The following is a 19,295-nucleotide window of genomic DNA, read 5'->3' as shown; positions in this document are numbered from 1 at the left end:
TGCCATCGACAGCGAGCACAATTGCAGTGGTGAGAGGAGTCTTTCCTCCACCCACCCCGCTCCTCTGGGCCACTGCTCCCTCGGGGGCATAGTGCTGAAGTGCCAGAGCCGTAGCGGCAGTAGCGAGGGCCAAAGCGGAAATTGGGCAGCGTTGGGACCAGCGGGGGTCAGCGGCCGGTGCTTCGGCTCCTCTTTGTCCCTGTGCGCGAGAGTGAGGAGCAAGACCAGAACTGAAATCGGGCAGCCTCAATTATCGACGTGAGTCAGCAGGAACATATCCGAGGTGATTTTACTCGGCCAGGGGCACAGGCCAAAGACACAAGGGCGGGCAGCTGCAATATTTGCCTTCACAATTACGAGGGAGTGCGTGAGTAGAGGGAACCCAGCCCACACGGACACCATATCTCCCGCCGCGGAAACGCAGACACAAGCACCGCTGGAGAACCCAGAGGCCGGGTGGAGAAATGGCAAGTAGGGCAGAGGCCGAGAAGTCCCAGTCTAGGGTCAACAAGGGGAACAGGCAGGTCCAGACCAATAAATTAGACTGCTACACGCTGCCCAAAGGCTCGCCAACGGACCAGGGACACACACACTGAAAGCAGGGGGGCACGGGGGGGGACTCCATAAGCTCCGCTTCGGAACTGACCTTACAGGATGTTATGGCCGCCATAGACGGGTTCAAGTCCTCCCTGGAGCATAAAATGGAATCCCTGGAACATAAGCTGTACACAGTCTCCATAGAAGTGAAACTAATACAGACAGCAGTGGACTACTAAAAGACATTCAGGGGACAATTAGCTATTGAAGTGAGGGGTCCTGGGGGCGGAGGGTTGGCTACCTCCTCGTTACTACCTTTAGTTATTCCTTAGGGTTAGGGTATAGGGCGACAGGCACTCTGCCAGTTTGTGATGGGCGGGCCCAGTAAGAAGGGGTGCAGGGTGGGGGGGGGTGGGGGAGAGTTGAGGGGGATGTGTAATATTCTTTATAGTTGAGTTTGTTATTGCATTGAGTTTTTCGACACCGCCAAAATGGACAGCAGAACTAGAGCGACTTCCGCAAAGACACAACAATGAGTAGTAAGCAGGGTTCAGGGGTCAGAGTCCTCAGTTGGAACGTAAACGGGCTGGGGGATAAACTTAGGCGTGGGATGGTCAGCCAATTTGTTAGGAGACATGCCCCAGATGTAGTCCTCTTACAGGAAACACATATAGTCGGAAATAAATGCATGGCCTTACATAGAGGAGGGTACAAACTGGTGGCACACGCGGGATTCACCTCTGGGTCACGAGGGGTGGGTATACTAATCAAGAACTCATTCCCTTTCACAATACAGACCTCGTGGACAGATGTACGAGGCAGATATGTTGGGGTTTCAGGCCAATGGGAAGGAAAGACAGCTACATTCGTCTCTATATATGTTCCGCCTGGTATACAAACAGACACTTTCAAGGATCTGGGCTCCATCATTTTAACATTTCCACTGGGTATCCTGGTAATGGGGGGAGACTTCAACGCGGTGATGGCCGGTGAGATTGACAGGCACCCGCCGCGTGAACTTAGACCCGTCCAAAGGTGGCTGCCAGACTTTTTAGAAACAGTGGGGATGGTGGATGGGTGGCGGACGCATAACCCTGACAGGGCACAATACACACACGTATCGAGCGCACACCACAGTCTGTCGTGCATAGACTACATCCTTGTCCCAGTGGCACAGGTCCATACTATCCAAGAGATTTGTCATCTGGGACGGGGTATTTCTGATCACTCCCCTGTGTGGCTTAGAATGGAATTGTACTACACAACTGTAGGCGGAGTAGCCCCAATAAACCCATGGTATCTGAAAGATCCGATTACCCGTAAGAATGTTATCAAGGCTTTTGATAACTACTTTCAAGAAAACGGGGGCACCGTCGATTCCGCACAGACCCTGTGGGAGGCGTACAAAACAGTCATTAGGGGAGAAGTTCTCTCCCTGATTGCGGGGATGAAGAGGGACAGACAGGCAGAATTGACGAGAGCAGAGGAGGACGTGTTGAAATCAGAGGAGGAGATAGCCCAGGGAGTGACCCTTGAAAACCTTCACATGCTGAAGTTGAGGCAAGACAAGTTTAATAGCATTGCCAAGGATAGAGCAAAGGTGCAGAGTAAAGAGGTCCAGGGCAGAGTATATGAACTAGGGGACAAGGCAGGAAAGCTGATAGCGTGGCTAGACAGAAGAGAGTGGGCGTCGCGATTGGTGCCGGAGATACAGGGTGACGACTCAAATCCTATTACCAAGCTGCAGGCCACCGCAGATACGTTTGCAGATTATTACCGCTCGTTATATAGTACGACCGGCAGGTACACAGAAGAAGAAAATAGCGAGATGATCAAAGACCTAAGACTTCCCACACTCTCGGACGAGAATAGGGCCTACTTGGAGTTCCCGCTGACAGACGAGGAGGTAGCGCAGGCGATCAGGGGAGTGAGCTCCGGGAAAGCCACAGGGCCCAACGGTATTCCCGTTGAATTGTACAAGCTGAAACCTAATAAACTCACCCCCCACATCTGTGCTATGCTGATAGAGAGCAGAGAGAGAGGAATGCTTCCATATGACCAACGGGTGGCCAACATCGTCGTCATACATAAAGAAGGCAAACCTAGAAAGAGCTGCACATCCTACAGGCCAATATCACTTCTGTAGAGCCCAAGATCCTTGCAAAACTGCTAGCTACGCGTCTGATTAAAGTAATCAATACGCTGGTCCACCCAGATCAGTCAGGCTTTATGCCACATCGCAATACAGCCCTCAACCTGCGCCGCCTACATGGAGTACTGAGTAGAACGCCTACCATACTGGAACCGGCGGCTCTGGTTTCATTAGATGCTACCATGGCATTTGATATGGTTGAGTGGCCCTATTTATTTGCGGTGCTGGGCAAATTCGGACTTGGTCCGGAATTCGTGAGTTGGATCCGTTTCCTATACTCCGACCCGATAGCCCGAGTAGTGGTGAATAACCGGAAGTCCGAGGACTTCCGGCTGAGCAGGGGCACTCGCCAGGGATGCCCCTTGTCTCCGCTTCTCTTTGCATTGGCACTTGAGCCACTGGCAGCCTGGATTAGGCAAGACCGATCAATCCGAGGAATGAGGTGGACTCAGGATTGGGAGGACAAGATCTCCCTCTATGCAGATGATATCCTTCTCTACGTCACTGCTCCAGGGGCATACCTGATCTGTCTCTTGGATGTGCTAGCTATTTTCGGAAGATACTCTGGTTTCACTGTCAATTGGTCCAAGTCTGTAATCTATGTCCTTACGGGTGACCCGCCTTTGATACCGCTGAGTTGCCCAATACAGATTGTGCAGGATGGTTTCCGATACCTCGGAATCTATGTGACGCTGGATTCGAGACAGCGCTTCGCCCGTAATCTGGACCCGCCCATGCAGCGACATAAAACCGATGTCGCACACTGGAGGTCCCTTCCTCTTTCCATGCTGGGAAGGGCGTTCCTCTTTATGATGATGGCCCTCCCTTGTTTCGTGTATGCTCTCCAAAATACGATGGACTCTGTCCCAACGTCCTACTTAAAAGAAATTGAGAGTCTCCAGAGCAAACTTCTCTTTGATGGCAGGCCCCGCATAGCGTTTTCAAAGCTGACCCTCAACTGGTACGATGGGTGTATCAGTCTTCCCGACCTTAAAAGGTATTATTGGGCGTCCCAGCTAGCAGCTATCAATCACGGGATATATGGCAGCCCAGATGATCCCGGATATGCCATGCATAGGTGGCTGCTCCAGGGGGCAAGACTATACCAGGGCTTTGTACGCCAAACCCAGTAGGTTCCCACTGACTAGCCCTACAGCACACACCATCCAGACATGGCATGCTGTAAATAAGCACCTGAAATGAGATGGTAAACTTACGCTGGTCACTCCGATGTGGAACTCGGAGAAACTGGGGAGCCTCTGGAAATCCAAAAGGTTTTGATAAGTGGGATCTTATCGGGATCTCACGAATCAAGGACATTTGGGGGAAGGGCACGGTTCTGCCATTTGCATCCCTTAAAACACAATACAGCTTGAGGGATACTGAATATTACCGTTATCTCCAAATCCGCCATGCGTTACTTGCTCAAATCCCTAGCGATGCGGCGCTCCCAGAGGCCTCCCCACTGGAGGCTAGAGTGCTGGACGGACACATCCCAGAGAAAACCATTTCCCTCATTTATAGGAAATTAATTAACACCATGGACGATCCACTACAGATTCTGAAGGGAAAGTAGAACAGTGAAGGCCTAGAACAGGATGACGAGGCCTGGCAGGAGGCGGTCTCCTCCCCAAGGGTGGTGGTAATCCAGGCCAGGCTGAGTTTAGTGCAGCTTAAAATACTTCATAGGACCTATGTGACGGGACAAGGATTGGTTCGTATGGGACGGGCAGAAATTGGAGAGTGTAGACGGGGGTGTGGAGAATTAGGGACATTCATCCACATACTGTGGAACTGTCAATGGATAGAAGCGTATTGGAGACACATCCTCCACACAATGCGGACAGTACTAGGTGTAGACATGCCGCTAGAGGCGCGGAGATGTATACTAAACATCTAGGAGCCTACAGACCTCAACGCTTACACTAAGCAGTGGGCAACACTGGTGTTTATGGTTGCAAAAAGGAACATCGCACAGCTGTGGTGCACTGGTCGGCCACCCCTATTGGGGAGGTGGAAGGAAGATCTAGACTGGTGCATGTATAGGGAAAAATCTGTTTTTGTGGGCAGGGGATGCCCTGGGAAGTGGAGCAAGGTATGGGGAGCCTGGAAACAATATAGAGGTGATATTTGTTCCCCACCTTGTCAGCAAGTTGATGAAGAGACTCTTGATACCCCTTAACCGTATAGATATGATAATTGTAACATATTTTGAAATGTATAAGATATTACCGAGGAAGGCTGAAGTCGCCTGCTTGTACGTAATTGATGTGATTCAGTCGACATTGTTTAATAAAAAGAAATATAAAAAAAAAAACAGTTATGGAATTCAATGATTCTTCATCACCACATAGGTAAGTAAGCCTCTTCCCATTAGTGATTCATACACTAGGTCTATACAAAGCTTCGATACCAACCAAACCTGTGCAAAGAAAGTGCATTATATTTTGCTGCCAATTACCCAGTCTGGACACAGTCTGTATATAGCACTATTACAAGACACAGAAAAGCACTTTTTAAACTCAGAATGTACTCATTAAAAAACTGCTGCCGCTTTATTTCAGCTAAAGAAGTCCACCCACATAATCCTCAAAAGAGGGAAATTCCTACTGAGGTGGGTTTAGTAATTAGAGCTGATCAAAATAGGTAAGATTTAATTCTGTTGTAGCATCGTGATCAAAAAATCTGAGACTTCAGTTTCAAGTCTAGTTAACAAGGTTACCTTCTCGGGTAAGAATGTACAAGTGGGCATTGATTAGATCTAACAATTCCAGGTCATCATTTTATACTGACCTGCAAGAAAGGGACGCATTGCAACATGAGGAAATGGAATCATCAACTGCACAACTTACCAGTATACAGACTTAGCAAAGAATTCAATGTTATCGGAGAAATCACCAACCCCATCCTTTGCAATGCTCTCTAGCCAATCCACCACCAGCTGAAATTAGAAGAATTGAATAAAGGCTTAGAGGGTGCACAGACAAATCTTAGTCCATACCATATTATAGGAATAAAACACCAAAGCATTAGCAATTTTAAAAAAATGGCCTCCTGCATTACATACAACAGCAACATTCTGCACTGTAAGGATACACTTACTTCACGGAACATCGCATCATTGTGATTATTCATGACTGAATGTCTTACTTGGCTTTGCCGAACAAGTGAATCTCTCTGGAACAGCTTTTCAACAACTGTCTTTTCACTGGCATTTGGAGCCTAAGCATAAAAATGGTGGACAAAGAAAATTAGATTTCTAACAAGACAAACGTATAGTTGTCAGATAGGTCGGTGAGTTAATGAATATGTTGAGCAAATCTGTGTGCAACTGGAAATTTCTAGACCTGAAACCTGGCAGAGATCGCACAGTATTCCAAAAATGATGCACGAGTACCGTGGAAATGGGACAACTAGATGAAGCCACAAGATTGGGGCAACAAGAGCAAGTTGAAAAGTTATAATTTATCCAATAGGTCGTCAACTGGAGTCATAGTGGTTTGCAAATTTTAATGACTTGTATATGAAACACAATAAACATATAAACGGAATAGAAGACAGACATGTCACATAAAGGATTATTTCTCTCAACTGTAAGGTAAATAAAATAAAGACTTACTGCAATTTCGAACATGGTTTCGTCTTCAAGAGCTGACTGTATTCGGTCTCTAGACATTTAAGCAGATGGATAATATGTAATACATTCATCTATCTACAAGCAGAAATATTAATAATTTTCACATGCCGTTCACACTTTACTTGTTCATAAGTGAAAGTCTTAAGAAGCCGTAGCATCTGGACAATAAACAATTCACTGACCGATAATGCTAAACATGAGTAACAGAAGAAGTTACAGACTCCTACTCATAATAATGCTTGTATTCCTAGTTTAACAGTTCTGATGGGATAGATCCACACAAGTAAGAGGATTTAGAGCTCTTTTCAAAAGAAAAACACTTTGAAGGCACATGCGACAACAGCCATATAATCCATTTAGATCAATTCCTTTTCTTTTAATTTTTTTTCAAAATATAGGCACAAACATGCTGGAGAGCATATAGCAGCCCTGCAGGTCAAAAAGCATGATAACGTCACTGGTGCTGTCTTCATGGAAACAGCATCAGCTTGAATGAGTTTGAGAGGAAGCAGCTCATCGTGCAAATAATAACACACGTGGCTACCAAAGGCAGCCACATTGTAAGCATGCATTCAAGCCACTCCAGGCAACAGTTTATCTACTGGTCACAAAAATACCTTGTTCATTTTACAAAGTATGTGAGCGCCTATCTCATATGCCTTAAGATATGTTCTTTCCTCCTCTGAGCAAAGATTCAGTTAAAAGCAGTAAGAGAACAAAATGCTGGGTTCGTGGGGGAGGTGTTTTAAAAACAACCATATCCCTCTGGAACAGTCGAGTATATAGGATTCTGCTGAAGAGAGACTGCAGCTCGGTCACTTACTCACTGAGCTGAAGTACAATAGTAAAGGCAGTCTACCATATTATAAAATTAGCATCACTGTATGACATGGCTTCAAGGTGCTCGTTTAGCCACAACAGACAAAATACAGAAAGATGGAATAGCGACGACCCTCTATGTCAAAACTAACCTCCTTTCTACACCCCATTCTACCTGACCTTCTAGATGCAAGACAAGCAGCATTAGTGTACACATGCCAAGAACGAGACTGGTATGAGGAACACATCGCCACAATATTTTTAGCATGAAAACATCAGTTACCTGTAAAAATCCTATAAATCTTTAAGCAAAAAACGAAGTAAGAGCTCTTAAGACTACATTAGCCACAAGACCAATGAAGTGTGGTTTGACAGAAGATACTAACTGGAGTTTTTGTATCCATCTGGCAAAGGAGGACTTTTCATGTTATTAGTTTAACGTTGCAGGAGACAACTGGTTCAAAATCCAGGTGTCTAAATGAAAGTAAACAAAAAAGCTGCCCAATAACGTGATGCTTGCCTACTAGGTTTTGATGGACAATTCATTTTTGTGTGTGTATATAGACAACCAAGCAGATTCCAGTTAACAAATCATGTCACATACCAGATGGAAGACAGCACTTGATAACAGATTTATCATTTTGCCAAGAGCTCAATGACAAAAATAAAGCCATTTACTTTAGTTCATCACAAACTGTTTATTAGTTGGACCCAGTCATCACTGGCCATGCCTTACACTTGATAAGCATTCTGTTGGTAGAAAACGAGAACAGCACCTTCCCATAAGAAGTATTTGGAGTGTACCAGTGCCTAACTGCAGATCAACACACTCTGAAAAATACACTAACGTTATTGTTTACAGAAAAATTGTTAAAGAACAAGTGGGATAATCTAACAATCAACACTTCTGGAAATCCCCTTTTATCTGGAGGAAGAAAAACTCTTGGAATGTTATCTCGTGCCTACATACAACCATAAAAATACCTTTGATAGCCTGAGAAAGGTTCCTTTGTTGTACAGCAGTGGAGGAAAAAGGGTTTTGCACCCACACTACTCAATATCACACTTGGAAGTGGTGGAAAGACGTGCAAAGATTAATCTTTTTAGAGTAGATACAGTTAGAGTTTAGCTTCTGAAAAAACATAGCACCTTTCTGGAGTCTCCCTGGAATGGGGTGATTAATCTCAGACCTTTTTTGGTCATGGACAGATTTTCCTGACTTAGGTGCGAGCAGTCATATTCCTCAAGCTCCTCTGCCAAATGAATCTACTTATTGGCCCTAGTCGTAGGATGCTGTGCCAAAAAATTTGGGTAAGTCGCCTTTGGTCTGAAGTGAGTCCTAGGGTATATTAAGTTGTGAATAGATGTTTTTAAAATGTTTTCTGAAAAGTGAAATGGAAGAAACTGGCAGAAGGTTTATGCCAAGTGTTTGCCTCCTCCATAGACTCCTAAGTAGGCCTTATTGGGTCATGACTAGGAAAGCCACCTTACTGAGACCAGGGAATGTACCTATTTGCTGGGCCTTCCTTTCCACCGATGACTGATGGTTATCCTGTGGAATATTATAAAACATCCAAAGAGGTATTGAGTAAATGTATAACCCGACTAGCTAATTACATTTTAAGAGATGGTAATATACCTCAATCCTTTGATAGAGGAACAGAGGTTAGCTTTTTTTAAATGAGTAAAAACTCACAGTACCTTAACCGATATCAAATGATAACTCCACTAAATGCAGATTATGAAATTCTTGCAAAATTATTGGCAGTCAGACTAAACAAAGTTGCACAATTGTTGATTGAGAAAGATCAAAGTTGATTTACTGCGATTCAACAGCTACATAACATTAACAATTATTTAACTGAAGCTATAGATATTTTACCCGTAAGAAAATTCCTGCAGAAGCTATGCTTCAGGATGCAGAAAAAGCTTTTTTTATTTTCCAAAAGTACAACATACAATGTACATACAGCATATTCACAGTTCGAAGAGTCCCATTAACATTGGCCTGCATAGACACCCAAATCGTTTGGTCACGTGTAGTGCGTTTGTTGAGTAGCATAGAGCCCACAGAAAAAGCATTTTATCTTGTTAGGAGGGAACGTCTTTTTTCGATATGAAGTGCATTTGTTTCACTATCCAGCCCACTAGAGCATTAAGTAATCTGTACAAGGCCGCCCAGGCAAATTTAATTATCAACTTGGAAAAAAATCAGAAACTTTAAAGGTAATTTGCAGTACAAGAAAGAGATGGTCTCTATCCTGTCTTGTCTGTTTTTGGCACAGAGCCTCTAGCAGTAGCTCTCCATAAGGATAGCACTATCTATTCCCACAAATGATAATGTGGCTAAACTGAAACTCTATGCAGACGTGATTTTACTCTTAAAAACTGATAGGACAAATGAAAGCAACACTCAAACACTTTTTAGTACTTTTCAGGAAGTTGGAGAATATAAAGTAAATTATCTGAAAACAGATACTTTCATTTTTAATACCTCTCCACATGTTCTACCAAATGAGGTAAAGAATGTATACAATCACAACCCTAAGTGTTGTTTAGGAATATATATGTCTCATCTGATTTATCAGACCTATAGAAGTCAAATTATATCCTCTGACAAAAAAAGGTAACTTATTTTTTGTAGCTTTATATATTGCAAACTCGACCCGAAGGTATCAGAGCGCTTTACATGAGCACCAGTTGCATTACAGATGAGCACATTCATTTTTTTTGGCACAACGACATTAAGTGATTTGCCCACAATCACAGGATGTTTGGGCCTCCCGCCAGACTTGAACCTGGTTCCCCAGCTTCAAATCACACACCCTAGCCATTAAGCCACGCCCTCTCCCCCTTTAATCCTTTGACCCAGCTTCCCCTTCCTGCCTCAAACAGCAGGTCCTACGCTTCTGTGGTATTGCTTTGCCTGCCTCTTGTGATTCCTGTAATTCTGCATTTTGTATTCTGTATTCTGTATTTGTATTCTGTACTTTGATTTTTGTGTTACTGCCTAGTTTCATTGTATTTTGCCTCGCTCTCTTGTTTTGGCAGTTTTTCCTACCCACTTTGCCGCCTCTCTCTGATCGCTTCTCGTCTGCCCCACCTACCACCACTAAGCACCCATCCCTCCCCCAAGGCCTACCTAATGGAGGCCGCAGCGCCGGCATGCCACTGGAGTGTTAAAGGCGCACTAAAGGAAAATCCATCTATGCTAGAAACCCTGGCACTCCCGCCACAACCAGATACACAGCTACTGAGCAAGTCATGAACCCCAGACTCAGTAACAACTGCTGCCACACTTCTTCATAATCAACCTCAGGACCTTTTACCTGCTGCCACTGTTTTTTCTCCTGCAACATCCAAGCACCTGCATGCTCGTTGACAATCACCACCACCACATTTGCCACGTCTGCTTCGAGCAATGAGACAGCCTGTGGCTCAACATATGATCACTACAAGCATGCCACTGATATTTGGGACCTCACCATTGTTGGGAGGCTGGCTTAGTATATGGTGCACACTTATCAAGTGAAGCACCTTGCACTAATCCAGACAACCTTTATGGTGATTTTAATGGTCATAGAGGTAGATGTGGAAAGCAGCCTCAGGCTTGGTCCAGAAGGAGTGTAAAGTAGCTTGTTGTACCAGTACTAATCATATAGTATAGGTTAAGTGAAAAATAACCACACAGTGTAGTTATAAAAATATGCATTTATTAAACACGCTCACTAACACATTGCAATATCTCCTACCCGGAGATATAATCACAATACACACAATACTTCAACAATAGAACACGTAAGTAGCGCAAATACACAGTGGTCTCAAGGGGAGACCAAACCATATATTAAGGAAAGTGGAAAGCAAACCACGACCTAAGGCGAGACTGGACCCAGAAGACATAAAAGTGAGGGGACCCAAGGAACCACCCAAGGTAAGTACCCATTAACCCCACGGAGGCCGTGTGCTGAGTGGGAACACAACCGCGTGATCAACACAAGTCAATGGGTAACTCGCATTGCAGTTTTTAAGAAGGACCCTTCCCAGAGGACCCTGAAGAAACCCCATGGAAGATGGAAGGTTGGAGAGCCACCGCATCCGTGGATACCCCGGGTACCAGGATACCTACTCCAGGGAAGCCGGGTGCATAGGTGCGAAGTGACGTCGGAAACCGCCATAGACTACAATGGAGGACTTCGGTAAAGATGCCGCTGGCGGATCCATCAGCAGTACAGGAAGAATGGATATAAAGATAAAATCTCATTGGTCCTAGATGCTAGACACTCTAGCACTGCTCTACCATATGCTGCCCAGTTTGTGTGCTTTTGGGTTGGAATATTTATTTTGTACAGTTCTATGCATATTGGTAAACTCAACTGTGGTTGCTTATTTGCAAACAGAAAAATAAAAATAAAATAAAGGGAAGGTGAATCCGGTTTTTCACTATCTGGACTATGTCATATGTCTTAGCATACCATGATCACATGTCGTAACAACTCAAGTGTGCGGAACAAAAATGTATGAGACATATGCTTGTACTGTGTATTGCAGCTAAATGTACCACGAAATAAAAAGCTTTTTTTTTTTTTAAAAGATGTCGCTAGCGAAGAAGTTTAAAGAGTACGGTGGAACCCAAGAGTGGATTTAGGATGAAAGGTACCTGCAAGCAGAAGCAAGAGTCTGCGCCACTCAGGAGTGACCATGAGGCACGGAAGACGAATGCCCACCGATGTTGGAAGATGCAGGAGAGTTGACGGTGATCTTGGCGCTGTAGCTGTGCAGACCAGGCGACGCGGTGGAAGACCAGGAGCCGTTCACGAGCTGTCCCACGTCAGATGTCAAGAGCCTGGGAGGTGGTGTCCGGTGGGAGCACCAACAAGCCCTGGCAGCGGCAACAAACATGGCAGACGGAAAAGGTGCAGTGTCGGGACCAGCAACGTCCACAGGACTCACCACAAGCAGGTAAGTCAGAGTAGGCCCCAAGCAAGCAGAGGAGCCCACTTCAGCCAAAGATGATCCTCAAGGGAACCCACAGGCTGAAGGCACAGTAGTGGCAAGAGGACTTCGAGCAGCTTACCAGTGATGCAGGCCCATCGTGCAGAGGATGCGGTGAGGGCGAAGATCTTGGTAGCAAGGTATGTTGGAGCTTCTTGGAGCCCGAAGATCTCTGGTGAAGATAGTCAACAAGCTTTGGCAACGGCAAGTCGCTGCGATGCACAGGGGTATTGCTCCAGCAGTTCCGAAGAGGGAGACTGGTTTCAAACTTTCTGTGAAGACAGTGCAGGCCTCGAGGGAGTCGCAGAATCACCACCTCTGATGCTAAACCTTTTGTAGTCCATGCGAACTCAAACACTAAACCGGTCAGCTTCGTTGCAGTGCCTGCAGAAGGGATATTCCTCGGGTGTCTTGGATGTTCACAGGCCTGGTGAAGAACCTGTATGGAGAACATGCACAGACGACGCAGAAGACTAGCAGGAAGATGAGATCAGGAGCAGCAGAAGTCTTCCCAGTTGCAGTTCCTGTTTCCAAAGCGAAGTCCAAAGTGCCCAGACGGTTGAAGATGAAATGGTTTCGGATCTGAAGCTTGTCCCAGGACGAATCAAAGGAACCACCCACAGGTAAGACCTTAATTACCCTAAAGAAAGGGTTCGGACGATTCAGGAGTCCCTCCCACAAAAGCGGCTGGACAGTGGGGGAGGATACTCCCATGTCCTTTGTCCAATTTCGGTGCCAGAGCGGGAGTTAATGGCTTCCTGAACTGGTTCCAACTGGAGTATGCAAAGAGGGTACCAAATGTGCCCTTCAAAGCAGTCTAGTGGTGCTGGCAAGCGCCCCCACCCTGGCCAATGCACCAATTTCTGTCTGGAGGTGGTCACACCGCCCTGTGACAGGAAACCTATTGTGCTGCCCTCCCCTGCTCGTGCCTGGCTCAGCAACAGGAGCGCAGAATTGTGTCTCTGGTCGGCAGCAGCCATAGTTTGCTGTCCAGGTCTGGAAGAATGGTACAGGGAGCATGAGGGATTCTTGGAGAAGACCTACAGTGCATGGAATCATACCTCCAACACGGTTTACGGTATTGAGGTAGGATTCCAACATGTTTGATACCAAACATGCCAGGATTCGTTACAGCCAGTTTAGAGTTAGCCATCGCGTAATGACACATTGCCACTCTATGTATCGTAATGGCTGATGCACTTACAATGCATGGAGAATGGACTTCTGGAATTGTAGGGGTGTCCTGCTCATGCAGGGGCACACTCGCACGTATAATCAAGAACCAGGATTGAAAGGCCTGCCTTAGAGGTGACTTATAGGTTTTAAGTGTGGTGACCTCAGATATGAGAAAAGAACCAGCTTACACAGACTGCAATGGCAGACCTGTAGTCACAATTTGAGTGGTCTCCCATGGGTGGCATAATACATGCTTCAGCACATGGGGGACCTTGGGGTACCTATGCCCTGGGTACCTTAGTACCATATACGAGGGACTTATAAGGGTATACCAATAGCCAATCAAGGGAGGTACCCAAGTACTCACCATGGTCAAATTCAGGGAGGAAGCACAGAGACTGGGGTCCTGATTAGCAGGATCCCAGTCAGACTAGTCAGAAAAACATAATGGCACCAGCGAAAAGTGGAGATAACTATGAAAGCAGATCCTACTTTCCTACAACCACCCTCACCCCAACATCATCTTCCTCACCAAGACCTGGCTCACGCCCGCATCTGCTCCAAACATCACCTCAGCGACACCTCCTGGCTACAAGATAGACTGTATCAACAAACACGGAGGCAGATTCACCATCATCCACAAACAAAACATCCACTGCACCACCAACACAGACGACACCACCCGATCATGGAATACCTCAATTTTAAACTCCATACTGACAGCAAATCCACCATAGACTACAAAGACTTCATCTTCTTCAGAGTCCTCAATATCCATCTCGACGACTGACTACCTCAACTACACCAACACCTCCAACCTCCTCGAAAGCATGAACAACATCGGTCTCTCCGAATTAGTTACCAGCCCCACACACAACGCAGGACAGACGCTGGACCCCATCTTTACGGCCAGCGACAGAGTCAAGTACAGTCATGTAATCTAGATCACCGGGACAGACCACACCATTGTCCACTTAGTCATCACCAGACCCCCCCTCACACCCCTCACCCTAGCACAACCCCAAGCTTCCCAGTGCTCCCCACTGCAGCTGGAGCAGTGTCAGAGAGCCAGTGAACCAAAGCCCTCAACACTTCCAACCCTGACAACGCATCCAACCTGGAAAAGGCAATCAAGAACTGCTCTGACGGAGCTACCCCATTAAGCCTAGCAAATGCAAAGGATCAAAAAAACAGATCTGATGGTACACCACAGAGTTGAGTACAGCAATTGCAAGAAACTAGAAAGAAAATGGAGCACTCTATGCAGGAATCACCACCCACCACCTGACAAGACTGCAAACCATACAAAATTCAGCAGCCAGACTCATTCTCAACCTCCCCACACGGACCAAATTCAAGATGCTGATCCACACGTACAAAGCCCGCACAACCAAGAACCAGCCTACATCAACCACCGCCTGAACTTCCACCACACCTCTGACACCTGCACTCCATCTTCCTCTCCCTCGCATGAACTCTCTGTAGGAAAAAGCCCCTTTTTGACATGGTCATTTCCCCACTTTTTTCCTGGTACATAATGTGATTTTGACTGGAAGTGCACTGGGTTCCTACTAACCAGGTCTCCACTACCAGATATCTTTCCCCAAGACTGTACAGGTGTGTCTCCAACTGGCAATACCTTTTGCACTCTCTGTAAGTCCCCAGTAAATGGTACCACTGGTACCTAGGGCCAGAGGTACTAAAGAGGGTCCGCAAGGACTGCAGAACGAATTGTGCCACTCCAAGGGGCCCCTCATCAAACACATGCAGAGCTGCCATCGCAGGCTGCATGTTTTGGTGCAGAGCAAAAGTGAAAACACGACCTGACACATCCCTGCGTGCCATGTGTCCTAACATTGCATGTAATATTTGTAAGTCACCCCTGCAGGGTACCTTATATTACATGGGAGGACATATCTGTATGAGCAGATATGCCCCTGCGTTGGTCAGTTCCATTGCTACCAGTACAAGCCATTTTAACCAATGTGCTGGACCGTGGTGAAACGAGTTACATGATGGTTTCACTGAAAATAGGATTGTTTGATATCAAACATCTCATATTGGCAAACCCACCCCGATACCAGTGGTGGATTTGTGAATACATGAACACAGAGGGCAACTTAGAGGTGCCCACTGAAAACCTACCATCCTCTGGTGTGTTGGCTGACTGGTCTCTGCCAGGCTTCCACCCAAGACAGACTTCTGACCTCTCAGGGTGAGGGTATCTGCTCTCAGAAGGCCAGAAACAAAGACTGCCCAGGAAGAGGGTGTTCACACCCCCTCAAGATGACCTGCTGATTAGCATTTAAAGGCAGGGTAGCTTCAAAGACGCCACCACCTTTGAAATGCAAATCTAGCGCCCCGCACAGGAGAAGTAGCCGACCGCCTTTGTCCAGAGCCCTTTAGTGAAAACATTTAACTGTCAGGTAAGCGTGATCCTCCCCAGGCTAGTACCTACCCTAAGGTGGGCTAGCTTAAGTGGAAACGAGTGTTCAGAGCTAGCCATCTTTGTGATGGCAAATCTAGGAATTCTGGGACAGTCATGATCACTTCTCACAGGAAGTGGTCATAAAGGGGATGTAGTGACCCCAAGGGTAAGTAGCCCATTGGCTTTTACCCTACGCTCCCCTAACTTCAGTATTTATAAATCCTGCTAGATTGAGGTCTTATTTCAACGCTGGAGCTTTTTCACCCCAACAATTCCTGGATGAGTAGCCTTAATCTAAATGCCTGTTTTACCCTTTTAAATACAGGTCTCACGAATGCTACCAGCATTTTATATGAAATTATTTGAAGGAAAGCCTTCCGCAATTCATGAGGGAAAAAGATGCCAAAACTGTCACCCATACTGTTTTAGATGGTAATCCATGGGCACAGGCAACTGGCTACCAACTGCATGGTCTTGCCCACACCTAGTGCAGTTTTTGGAAGACTTTTTGGGGCTTTGTGAAACTCCGTATTCGGATCCCAAAAGATTCTAAGATATCATTACTGGGGTATCTACAAGGACCTACCAGAGGTTAATGGTATAGGCATCTGTGGGAAAATAATTGATTTACATTGCTATCTTACTAGCTAGAGCTATAATATTGCAGAATTAGAAACCACAACATATACCACAATAGTAAGAATGTCTTGTGGCAATTATCAGAATAAAGGCAAGAGAAAGCTTTTTTGCCACAAAGACAGGAAGCAGTACAAAAATTTGAAATGCTCTGGGGTAATATTTTACTGTAATTATTGTCTTTATACACCTATTGTAATTGTACGTAACGTATTCAACTTCGTTGTAAACAAAAAAATAAAATGGAGGAATAACTGTGCATACCATACACTTCCCTCAATGTATTTGTTGAACATCTCCGACAGATTTATCATACAAAGACAAAGAAAATGCGCTACACCTCGAACGCGTCAAGGTTTCAGTATCCCATTACATTGCGCTGGTAAAGGCCACCTGTCATATAGAGCTGTTTTACATTTCTGTTGCAGTAGCAGGGCAACCAAGGGGGTAAAGGAGCCTAGGGAATATCAGTTCAGCATGTTCGGAAAAAGAACATTCAAAACAGAGATAAAGAAAATAGTAACGTGCACAGAAAAAAGGAAATTTCACTCTAGGTTGAAAGTAACCATCCATCGCATGCAGTTATCCATGAAGACCTAGAAGGGTAAGTCATGGGGTAGAGGGAGGTTACATGCTGTTTGGGTTTGAAGTGAGTGCTCAGTCAAAAAGTTGGAGTGCTGTGAGTCTGGGAGGTGTGAAACAATGTTCCAGTCACAAAAAGTATTGCATGAGAGGCTGCCAAGTGTGGTTGAATTTCCCCTCTGTGTAGGTGATTTTAAGATAGAATTTCCATGGTTAGGATTTGCCACGTGCATGTGTACCATTGAGCTACCGGGGGGGCATGGTTCCAATGAAGATCTACTAGTTGCTTGGCAGCACCCAACATGTGGCTAATTAGGTGCCATTCTGCATGAGTCATGGATTTCAAGTGTGTGTGTGTGTGTGTGTGGGGGGGGGGGGGGGGGGGGTTAAGAATTTCTTTCCAAAAGGTTGCAATGGTTAGGCAGAACCACCATATGTGTAAGGTGTAAGAAGTCTTCTGGCGCTGCCACACAACGGCAGCTGAGGGGTGAAGAGGTGGGGAAGATTGTAGATAGGCGCGCAAGTGTGAGATACTAGGGGGGGGGGGGGGGCGGCGGAGCTTGCCTGGCTCCAAGATGGCCGTACGGTAATTGAGCTCTGCCACTCACCAGAACAATCCGTTAGGAATCTGCAGCTTACATCGCGCTCTTGCTGCTGAGAGGCTGACGAAACGGACGATCCTACCTACTGCCCCGGTTGCTGCCTCTATCTCGCTCCCTGCCTGTCCGGAGCGGTTATACTGGTCACCTGTGAGCGGAGCGGCGTGGGTCCTGCGTTGCCGGCTGGGGAGCGGGACGCCCTGCGGTGCGCACTCTGAAGACGCTTGCGGCTTTGCGGACTGAGCTAACTGAATCCTGGCAGGTGGAGCCCTCGTCCGGGTGGTGTGGAGCCTGCGATCGTAGCAGAGGCGAGTCCTGGCGCGGGTGGCTACGTGGGGGCCGCTTCGGTCTGGAAACCTGCTCGTGACACTGCCCAGCGGCGGTTGATCACTGCAGGCCTCGCTCTGCTCACCGCTTGCTGCCCTAGCCTTCCTCCTCTGATTACTGTACTCCAACGCTGGCCTCGCCCTTGCCTGATTTCAGCGGCTCCGGTCGTGCGCGGCGGCTGGTGGAGGGTATAGCCTAAGCTGCCCTCTCTGCTGAGCCACGTTGCAGCCACACAGCTAACACAGATATCATCTGCTGCGGTTTTGCCCCCCTCCGGCAGGTACACAACACCTCTACTTGTGCACTGTTGCTGAGGCCTTCCCAGCTGCTGTCCCCCCTGTTAGGTAAATACCACTGGGGCGTGACGTGTTGTGGAAGCCTGGTACCACAGTGAGTGCACACATAGTGTGTTTTGGAGTGCTGGCATTTCTACTTGCATGGTCCCGGGGGTCGGAGAGGCAATATACCCGGCTTGAAGCCTTCCGGTGGTCAGGTGTTGGGCCACATGCTCTCCGAGAGGCATATCCACCGGCTGTTAGCACTATGGGTAAACCGGATAAATCTCAGCCCAAAATTACTTTTGAGCACCGTAAATTACGGCGCTGAGAAGATACAGCTGAGCCCGCGGGGTCTGAAACAGAAACTCTTCCTGATGACCCGGTCAGTGATATTAAGCAAATTATTGCGTTAATGCAGCAGGGCCTGACCGCCATCGACTCGAAGATCGACTCCTTGGCCTACAGACTGGACAGAGTATCTGAGAGGGTTGACAAACACTCCGAGCGACATAGTATGGCATGACGCTGAATCACGGAGGCTGAGGAAGACCAGACAGACTTGGGTGGGGTCCAGGCCAGAATGGAGCACAAATTATCGGCCCTGCAGGATAAGGCCGAAGATTTGGAGGCCCGCTCAAGGCGCAGTAACCTCCGCATCACTGGCCTGGCCGAATCCATGGCAACAGGCAACATGGAACAATTTGTTGAGAATATGCTCAAGACAATACTGGGAGCCGACACTTTTATTTCATTGTTTGTCGTGGAACGGGTGCACCGCTCTCTTGGCCCTAGACCCCAGCCTGGTGCCCCTCCGCGCCCCATTATTGCCAAACTATTGAACTATCATGACAGGGACGTTACACTACGGAGGGCCAGAGAACTGGGCACTTTGCACTATGAGGGGGCTTCAATCTCACTCTTCCCGGATTTCACCTTTAAAGTGCAGGAAGCCAGGAGCCAATTTGCTCCCTGAAACGGAAGCTACGAGAATACAATCTGGAATACGCTATGCTCTATCCTGAACGTCCCAGGGTACTACTCGAAGGCAAAGTCAGAATCTTCTCGGATCCTCAAGCTCTCCAAAAAGCCCTTAAAGACTGGGACAAGAATGCAAAGCGAGATAAAGTGG

The 19,295-nt window shown here is 46.7% G+C and overlaps 1 protein-coding gene across 2 annotated transcripts in view; it reads right to left on the bottom strand.

Annotated features, from left to right (window-relative positions):
- Positions 1-19,295, bottom strand: part of NUP107 (nucleoporin 107) — a 528,088-nt gene that overhangs the window by 432,943 nt on the left and 75,850 nt on the right. For both annotated transcript variants that reach the window (XM_085653472.1, XM_085653473.1), the window contains exons 8-10: positions 6,309-6,357; positions 5,840-5,911; positions 5,542-5,630 (exon numbers count right to left, since the gene is read on the bottom strand). In XM_085653472.1, coding sequence (XP_085509598.1) covers positions 5,542-5,630; positions 5,840-5,911; positions 6,309-6,357 — 210 coding nt within the window. The remainder of the gene's footprint in view (positions 1-5,541; positions 5,631-5,839; positions 5,912-6,308; positions 6,358-19,295) is intronic.

The sequence above is a fragment of the Triturus cristatus genome, chromosome 4_1 (assembly GCF_964204655.1).
Source record: "Triturus cristatus chromosome 4_1, aTriCri1.1, whole genome shotgun sequence".
NCBI classification, from domain to species: Eukaryota; Metazoa; Chordata; class Amphibia; order Caudata; family Salamandridae; genus Triturus; species Triturus cristatus.
Note: the sequence above shows the minus strand (reverse complement) of the source record. Positions and strands in the feature narration are given on the sequence as shown.